At 37.7% G+C, this 9,208-nt stretch overlaps 1 protein-coding gene across 3 annotated transcripts in view; it reads left to right on the top strand.

The window, feature by feature from the left end:
• The first annotated feature begins 793 nt into the window (after nucleotides 1-793).
• Nucleotides 794-9,208, top strand: part of LOC127644774 (sickle tail protein homolog) — a 36,764-nt gene continuing 28,349 nt past the window's right edge. Inside the window, exons 1-2 of one of the 3 annotated variants that reach the window (XM_052128151.1) lie at nucleotides 794-922; nucleotides 6,589-6,784. In XM_052128151.1, the coding sequence (XP_051984111.1) occupies nucleotides 809-922; nucleotides 6,589-6,784 (310 nt within the window). In that variant the 5' untranslated portion in view covers nucleotides 794-808. Of the gene's footprint in view, nucleotides 923-2,854; nucleotides 3,000-6,588; nucleotides 6,785-9,208 lie in introns of those variants that run through there. The other 2 variants (XM_052128149.1, XM_052128150.1) reach the window with 2 other exon arrangements.

Below are 9,208 nucleotides of genomic sequence, written 5' to 3'. Positions count from 1 at the left end.
TCTTTAACAAGTACCATTGTGCAGGAGACTTGTGAAGCTTAATCACAGTTTCATTTGTACAAGAAACAATGATATCATAGTATAATAAATTGTTCACTAGATTACACATCTCATATTACATTTTATGTTTTTCTCTCAGATACCTACACAAAATGACAGATTGTGATTACCATGTAGCACACAGTATGGAGGCTTATTAGCATTGAGCATGTATATGCCCAAGCTAACTTTGCCCATTTGAGTAATAATTCTAAAAGTAGAACCGACCTTCTCCCTGAACTGTTATAGGCTATCTGACTCATTGCCTGATAGAAATGACCCCTGATTTTGCTCAGTACTTTGTCTCCCCACAGGTGGCCCTCAATGCCATGCAGATAGCCCTGACCAATAATGAGCCACCACACTGATTGCTCTGAGACTTTTTTGGCAAGGTGCAAGCTGTTATCGGGAAACAAATGGCCTGTTTGCAGTTTTGCTCAATAATTGCTCTCTTGGCAAGCAGTTGTCTGACTCTACCCGGTCATTGCCTTGCCTCACTTAGCAGACTAATTAATTGCAGATCTTGAGCCAAGTGCAGCTGCCCACTAAGTGTCTATCTAATCTTTATTCCTTTGTATATTCTCATATGCCTTTAATCAAAGAGCCAGTGAAAAGCATCCAGAGGCTGGGCTCCCCTGAGGATGTGGACAGCCACAGCAGAAAGCTAAACAGCGCAGATGAGCGCAATCAGTCAGACCCCTTGTCCCCCCGAACCTTGCCGAGGAGGCACACAGTAGGAGGGCCTCGCTCTGCTGGGGACATAATCGACATGCAATCCTACAGCATGGACCACAAGAAAGATGTCTTTCTTGAGCACCTGAAACAAAAGTATCCCCATCATGCCTCCGTCATCATGGGCCATCAGGAACGACTCAGAGAGCAGGTAAGCTTAGCTCTGCTTTTGTTCCTTCATCCAAAGATACACAGTTATGTGAAATACTTGAATCAGCTTTTGGTAAAAACTGCTATTTATTTTAATAATTTTCTAGCTTGACCTTTAAAAACTCCACTACACGAGTTTCTGCTCCTTTTGCTTAGTCTTAATTACTGTACATCTTGAATATAATTCCAAATGGTACCATCAAAAAGAGATGGATGTATGCAATATATTCATCAGCAAAAAACAGAGCAGTCGACAATGTGAATCACTATTATGGAAGAAAACGTTTTATTGATTTATGTTGCTCTTTATAAATGTCACATCTATGTGTGGTTTTCTTCATGTTTTGTTTTCATGACTTTTATTTTGAATTAGTTGTCTTGCTTCCTGTTCCTGTTTCATGTCAAATGGTTTATTAGTTTGGTTCATTGTATTGTCACCTTGTTATTAGTTCTGTCTTGTCATTGGTTGTCTTGTTAACTTGTTTACACTTGTGAGTGTATTTAAGCCCTCTCATTTACAATTGTTCTTTGTCAGGTATTGTGTAATGTGGTCTTAAGTCAAGTCAAGTCAAGTCAAGTCAAGTCCAGTCCATGTTTATAGTCTCTTTTGGTTCTGATACTTTCACGTTTGTCAATGCAACTGCACTTGGGTTCTTCACATCATCTCGTCTTCAGCCTGCCTGGTCAATGTAACAATAAATAATTAGATGTGTTGATAGGCAAGTAAATACCATGTTACATAAAGTCTGTCTGTAAGGTATTTTTTCAAAGAGGTGTAAGGAGATGCTTTGTAAGATGCTGCTGATGTGTTCCCATATTTAATCTCTGCAGCAGACCATTCTTACACTCATCAACATATGTATCACCTGACTTTAGACAGATTAAGGTGCACTGACCATTTTATTGTTGCTGGTTTCTGCTTGGCATTTTCAATGTTTGTTTGGTTGGATAATTTTGAGTGTTTTATTGCTACTTTGTACAGTTATTGAGGTTAATCTGTTTCCTTGAACAGATATGAGCAAATGTAATTAAATCATGTTGATATATTTAATATAGGCCTACAACATGTCCACCTTTGTTGGATAATCGCACTAAAATAATTAGGTAAGATTAATTATATATAGATATGTGATCACTGATTTAAATTTAATTTGTATATCAGATGTACATAGGGAATGCAATACAATGGCATCTCCAGATGATTGCGCTCGCGTACAGCTGAGATCAAATGCGCAAGTGGTGTTTTACACCGATCAGCTATAATTGCCTTCAAACCCAGTTTTGGATAAACGCACAAAAAACCGCATGCCGTGTCAAAAGCCTAATGTAAAATAATGCGCTTCTGTAGCTGAACCTTTAAGGTCTAATATTTGACAGCCATACAGAAACTTCAGACTCTTCTGGCAGACTCTTTCTCAGTTAGGCTATATGTTAGGTATGTAACTAGAAATGTACAAAAGTGTGCCATTTCTAAACGGCACTCTTTTAAATGCCTATTATTTAAAATCCAATTCATCTGACAAAATCGTGCCGTCTTAAAAATGTATGAATTGTTTTTTTTTTTTTTTTTTTTTTTTGGAATGCGCTTTTGTTCAAGTGGTTAACGTTTACTTACATTTCTTGTGCATGTTCCTTTTTGACATCTTTGCTTTTTGGCTGATGAGAACATGCTCTACGCGCTCCTCAACAAACACCTTAATGGTTTTTAGACTTTCAGAAGTCGCTGTTAGCTGTCGTAAACAAGGTGGTGTAACAGACGCGTGAAAAATAAATTGCACATTTCGCAAGTTTATCCGGAATACTTATTTTTTCTTACCCAACAAGTATTTCGGGTAATTTTATAGAGGTGGGTGTGTCTGTACAAGACGCTGACGTCACCGTGCGTCTCTATATCAGTTAACTGGAGACACGCACTTCTGCAGCTAAAGAAAAGTTTTTGATGTTCTACGGAGTTTCCGGACAGGACACTGGACTTGTTGGTGTTGACACTTACTGTAGCCTAGTATTATTATCTGGAATATGCCCTGATCCTCTGTGTGAAGAATCAAGTAGGACGTCTCCGCAAGTTTTGCGTCAAGGTATTGTGAATTAAAAAGGGTAGCGTACAATGGACATTTTACAATATTATCAGATCAGAACTAGGCTAGTCTCGTTCAGATGTGAATACAATGATTTAAAGTAGTGTTGTTTGGGTCTTAAATAATTTAGAAGACCATGAAACTAAATGATGCGTGTTTACATATAAATAGTGATTTCAAGTGATTTCTTGATTGCCGCTGGAATACTGAAGAAAATAATGTGTGAGTTGAATTTGTATACAGAGAAGTCGTCATACCGGTTGTATTTACATTTTTGATATTTGAATGCAAAACAATTAGGATGTTTTGACAATGATCATATTATGCTATAAACACTACTGATAAGTAGTCTATATTTTATGACAATTATCATGAGATAAACACTTCTGTTATGTAGTCTGTTATGCTATTGTCATGTTTATTTGGACAAGGTATATGAATATGGTAATCATGCAGTGCCATGGTATTACCATCTGATACCAACACTGTACCATGGTAACTTATAAGATTGTTTTTTTCTTGCAACTTTTGTAAAGCACTTATTTTTCCAGTAGCTGGATCTTGAAATGGAATGTGTCTGTCTCTTTGCACTTTTTGAGCGTAGACTTTGTACGTTTCCTTTGTGACTGGGCACAGTCTGAATATCATCAAGCCCCCGAACACTGAAGCCCTATAATACTGAAGTCCATCTACAAAGTCCTTTCTTTCTTCAATATTCTCCAGACCAAGAGAGATGGAGGTATGATTTATCTGACCCTGCCAGTGCTTTCAAAGACCTGGCATTAGACCAGCTCAGATGAGGCATGGTCTCTGGCCATTCATCTGCCTGTGATTAAAGAGTGCAGTGAACCAGGCAAGCTGCTCCCCACAAGCCCTTCCTTATGCTTTAAACCACTATATCCAGGCCACTCTCTATTTTCCTGCATACAATGTCTTAGTGCAAACGTATGTTGGCACGGCTTCATATGCGTGTGGAATCTGTGTCAAATTGATTCCTGGTCTGCTGGATACATCTGGATCTAAATAATGACATATACATAATGCTCTCAAGAAGTGTAACATGCAGTAGCTGTTGTTGACTACTTTTTCATAAATCGCTCATTTGAGAATTAGTTTTTCATGTGTCAGACTTCTGGTCCAAAGGAATCTTTAGAATCCTGTCTTATTTATTTTATTTAATCCACACAACAAAACGTTTAATGTATTGTTGCATTATGCATGTGTGGAATTATCCCAGCTGTCATGAGCTATAAATCATGGGCACAGTTTGATGCAAGCTTTTCAAGTGGAGATAAAGGCTATTGTTTAGTTTGCAGTGCATGTGAACACCTGAGCGATTGTTAGTAGACCAACAATGCAACACCTGTGTAAAGATAACATCTAATTCAAATTCATCACTTTCAAGTCTCAGCCTGGGCCTTGGATATGTTGCTTAGTGGATTGCTAGAGCACAGCTTTCTATCACTCAACACAGCTTTTGAAAATGAGCTCTACAGGGAGCAAGTTCAACTTCACTCACTGTACAAACCACACTAAAAAAAAAGTAATTTATTGGTATTTTTGTCTTACAGTAAAAAATATCTAAACTTCTTTTAAACAAGACATTTACTTTATTTGAAAATGGTCATGAGTATACAAAATAAGCAAATGGCATAATATATTAAGTCTTGTTTTCAGAGAAATCTAACAAAATATAGTAAGGTTTATGCTTAAATCAAGAAAAATTATAATACCAATAATAATACCAATGCAAAATAATAACTTGGAAAAAAACAAGTCTATTATTCTTACCCCATCTGCAATTTTTTCTTTAAATTATTATTATTATTTTAAGCTTAAGCCTCACTTAAATTTTGTTAGATTTCTTTGAAAACAAGACCTAATATTTTACCTCGTCTTGTTTAATGGATGTTTACTTTTACTGGAAAACAAGACAAAAGTACTGATTTGTTTTTTGCATTCTGTGTGAGTGTTTCAATGTAGTTGTAAAAGTGTGAGTGTGTGTCAGTTTACCTCTGAGCAGCTCCTGTATTCGGAACTTAAGTGAGTGTGACCTCCTGCTCACTGTCCTGCATTTTGTAAGACGGAGAACATCCTGAGTCATGAATATTGAATGAGTTTACACTCAACCAGTTTTGACCTTACTCTTGAGTATCAACTTTAAGACTTTACAGTCTGTCAGCCGAGAGCCTCCAAAAGGTAGAAAAGGATTTATTTTTAGATTTGCATGACACAAGACCTCAATTCGAAAACGTCTTAGCTTTATAAAATGTCTTAGCTTTATAGTGCAGCCACTGTGACTAACACAATGAAGTTTATTTACTGAAAACACATTCAGAGCTTCAGCTAATCTCTGGAGATGCACTAAACCTTAAAACTTTCAAAAGAATGTTCTGATTTAAATTGTTTCCTTATAATTTTGAAAATATAGCATGATTCATAATTTGTCCGGAAATGCCGGTGTCAGACCTACAGTCTGAGGTGTAATTGTGTGCCTCCTTGCTAACCTCGTAATTGTGGTGTCACTAAAACCACTGACGAAAATGAAGCAGTGCAATATGGAAGTGCAGAATTAAGATCTTTGGGATTCAATGTGGGAATCCAGCAGGCATGTATGTCAGAGCAGGCCAGTGTGCATGCTGCTGTTGTGATAAGATACATTCGGGCTCGGAATATGCAATCTTCTGCTTGTTGGATCTTCTGATTGCAGAGGAGGGAGCAATGACTTCCAGACTCAGAATGAGAACTAAAAGGATATCCACCAACCTATGTCTGCTGTCTGTTTATCCCCAAAAGGTGTTATTGGGAGGACAACCAAACTATTAATTTTATCTGTCCATATAAGGATACTAAAGGATAAGTCCTGAACACACTAATTGCACCTTGTGCATTTATTGCTTTTGTGTGACTGGAGATTAATCTATATTTTTCTTTTTTAATATGAGCTAAATTAGAGGACTGAGCTGTAATTGACTAGAAGACGTGTTGACAGTTGTATATTTGTGTGCACAAAACAGTCAAGGAGTCTTTTTACAGCAGAGTGCTACCTTGCATCTCTCCTTTTCATTAGTAGATAATTGTTTTCATCAAATCACTTTCAGGCACACAAGTTGCACGCCTGTGTGTACGTGTACACTAAATAAAGGCACCATCTAAAGGCAATAAAATGGCATAATGTTCCATTTTTGTTCTGTCCTCTCAGATGACACTCTGTGTAATTGTTTTTACTTAATAGATCTCTGTGTGCCCCCTTTATGGCATCTAGAGTTATAAAACAGCATTAAGCGTCTCTTCACCTTCCTCCCTGACCTTTCTGTAGACTCGCCTTTTATTGAGCATTAAAGTTTATGGTGGTGACTCTGCTCACATCTTGACCTTCAGAATTGCACTACCCCACACAGTAAATAAGCAACCTATTCCAAATGTGAACCAGTTCAGATACTATACAAATCTAAGGTTTTTGGAAACTGATCTATGTTTTAATTGTGTCAGTGCTTGGTATTGGATCCAGTTTTTGATCATGATACTGTTTTAAAATATGCAAAACTCTCTGGATAACTTCTGCTTTGATCATTGTGTTGTGCTTTAGATCAGGAGTGCTGCACACAGTGTAACCACCCAGTCAGCTGTAGGGGAGCCAGGGGAGCATCTCTCTTTGGCTTCCCTCGACTTTTTGGAGGCCATGTCGGAGGGAGAAACCCCCTCCGCTTTTACACGAGGCAGCCTCTCCCGAGCGAGCCTCCCTGTGGTCAAGTCAACCAACCAGACCAGGGACAGGTCATTAGGTACAGTAAATTCTCAACTCCTGAATTTATTAACTTGGTGTACTGTATTTCTGGCTTTTTGTTGTTGTCTTGTTTTTTGTTTTTTGTTCTTTTTGCTTTGCTTTGCTTTGCTTTGCTTTGTTTTTGCATTATTCTTATTAAAATATAATATTAATTCAGTAACATTTTACATTAAGGTTCACTTTGTAAAGTGTTTATAAAGGGATTCATTAATGACTAATAGCAGCTTGCGCTTGCTTGCACTGCTGTAGTCCAGAACGCATTCGGCCGAACAAATGGTATTTCACAGAAGGCTGACATTTACATTGATTTATAATAGATATCTCAAAATAAATTAATAAATAATAGATTAGAGCTCGGGGCCCTTTGGGTTTAGAGGCCCTTGGGTAATGGCCCAATCGGCCCGGTGGTTAATCCGTCCATGGCATTAGCATTGCTCTTTCCAGTGCAGCAGTACTATTTGCATCATTGTATTTTCAATCTTTTTCACAGTCTGAGCACTGCCATATTAAAACAAACATTCTGCAAAGTATTACATTTCACCAAGTTCTTTCAAGCCTACCATGTGTCTTTCCCGACTTTTTCATGCTTCACACTGCAGCTCCAGACTACCGCATTTCCCTTAACTGCCACACACCTCCTAGCCAATCAAAGATTTGAAAATTCACGTAACTCTCCAGTAACCGTATTGTGGTACCCGTACAATTTTTTTCAAGCAAGATTGGTTGTAGCCAACGGAGCTATACTCTCCCAGCAGTTTCATTTAAACAATATAAACATGTATTTATATATATATAGCAATGATTGGCTGGGAGGAAGGACAGCAGGTTATCCGGGAGATCGGAGCAGAGATTCTTGTAACGGATGGCGTGAGATGGGGGAGAACAAATGGATTTCTGGGAAAGACAATGTCCACGAACTAGATGTACTTTAATACTTTACATTATTTTTATTTTGACATGTCAGTGCTCACATTTTGACAGGAAGAGACTGTGAATTTTCAGAAGTTGTCAGAAGTTTTGTTTGTTACGTGTAGCTAGTTTGAGATGTTTGAGTTTGTATGTTAGTAAATATAATATTTATGTGCTCATTTTCCCCCAGTGATAGAGAAAAAACTATGATTTTTTTAAAATGTTATAGACCAACTGAGCCATTATTTGCTTTACATTCAAAGCACCCCCACTTTGGTGAGGAACAGGGTAAATGACATACCCAAAATAAAAGGTTTACTGGTCAAGAGTCCCTCTGACTACACACATATTCAAGGTATCTTTAGAAAGCTAACACTTAAGATTGTACTATGAAATCTTCTAAATTCATTTCTCAATCTGTTACTAACACAGAGATAAACTCAAAAGAAATGTCACACTTATTATGAAATAAATACACAATGCTGTGGTGTAGGCACCTAAAAACACAACAGGCAAAAGCCCTAAGTCTGACCAAGCTATGTTTCCAATTTGAAGGTGATACTAGCAAAAACATAGTTTTCTGTAAGCCTTTATCTAAGTGTTTGTCTGGGTGCCTTTCTGAAAAGGCCATTTGGAGACTCCAAAAGGTTCCCAAAGGGACAGCTAATTGTTTTCATCAAATCACTTTCAGGCACACAATTTGCTAGATCAGTTTCTGCTTTAGAATATCACAGTGAACATACTTTATACTTAAAATGGTTTACAGTAAGACTTACAATCTTATAAATGTGTAATAAATGCTTTTTAATCATTGTTGGAGTCTGAATGTCTGCATGCTCCAAAAATAGTTTCTCTCTGAATGCCTTCTGAGAAAGGGTTTCTCCTTTATTGACTTGGCCAGTTGCTGATGCAAGATGAATGCATAGACCACAGCAATGTCTACAAAGTGTTAAAAAAAAAGTCTGGTACCACTTTTTGGTTTTGTGCAGGACATTGTAGCAGAGAGATCCACTCCCTCCGTGTACCTGAATGGAAAGCAAAAGTGGAATTTTAGAGAAGCCAACATACATAATATGTGTACATAATATAATACTATAAAACAAAAATTATAATATAAAAAAAAGAGTACAAACCTATTGTATTCCTTGATATCAGCTGGAACAGGGACATTTACTAGAGTCCAATGGCCATCTCTCCCTTTGACCCTCTCTGCACATAATTACCAGTGAAGGCCTTGTGAAAAGTGGAGACCATCAGCAGTTCCCTTGTGCAGTCCCTTATCCAGTGAATATTGTCTCGTGTTGCATTCTTGGGCATCTTGTTCTGTTGTATTAGATCTGATGGTGCCACAAGCATAGATCTTTTTTTCCAAGGAGGTCTCTGAAGTGTCTCTGTTTTGGACTGGAGTAGAAGTTATCCACAAATAGATTGTAACCAGTTCGCAACACCTTCTCATTTACAAGGGTCATGACCACATCATAGCTCAGTCCACTACCTTTCTCTGCTGCTGTAG

This window comes from Xyrauchen texanus, chromosome 6 (genome assembly GCF_025860055.1).
Source record: "Xyrauchen texanus isolate HMW12.3.18 chromosome 6, RBS_HiC_50CHRs, whole genome shotgun sequence".
In the NCBI taxonomy this organism is placed as follows: domain Eukaryota; kingdom Metazoa; phylum Chordata; class Actinopteri; order Cypriniformes; family Catostomidae; genus Xyrauchen; species Xyrauchen texanus.
Note: the sequence above shows the minus strand (reverse complement) of the source record. Positions and strands in the feature narration are given on the sequence as shown.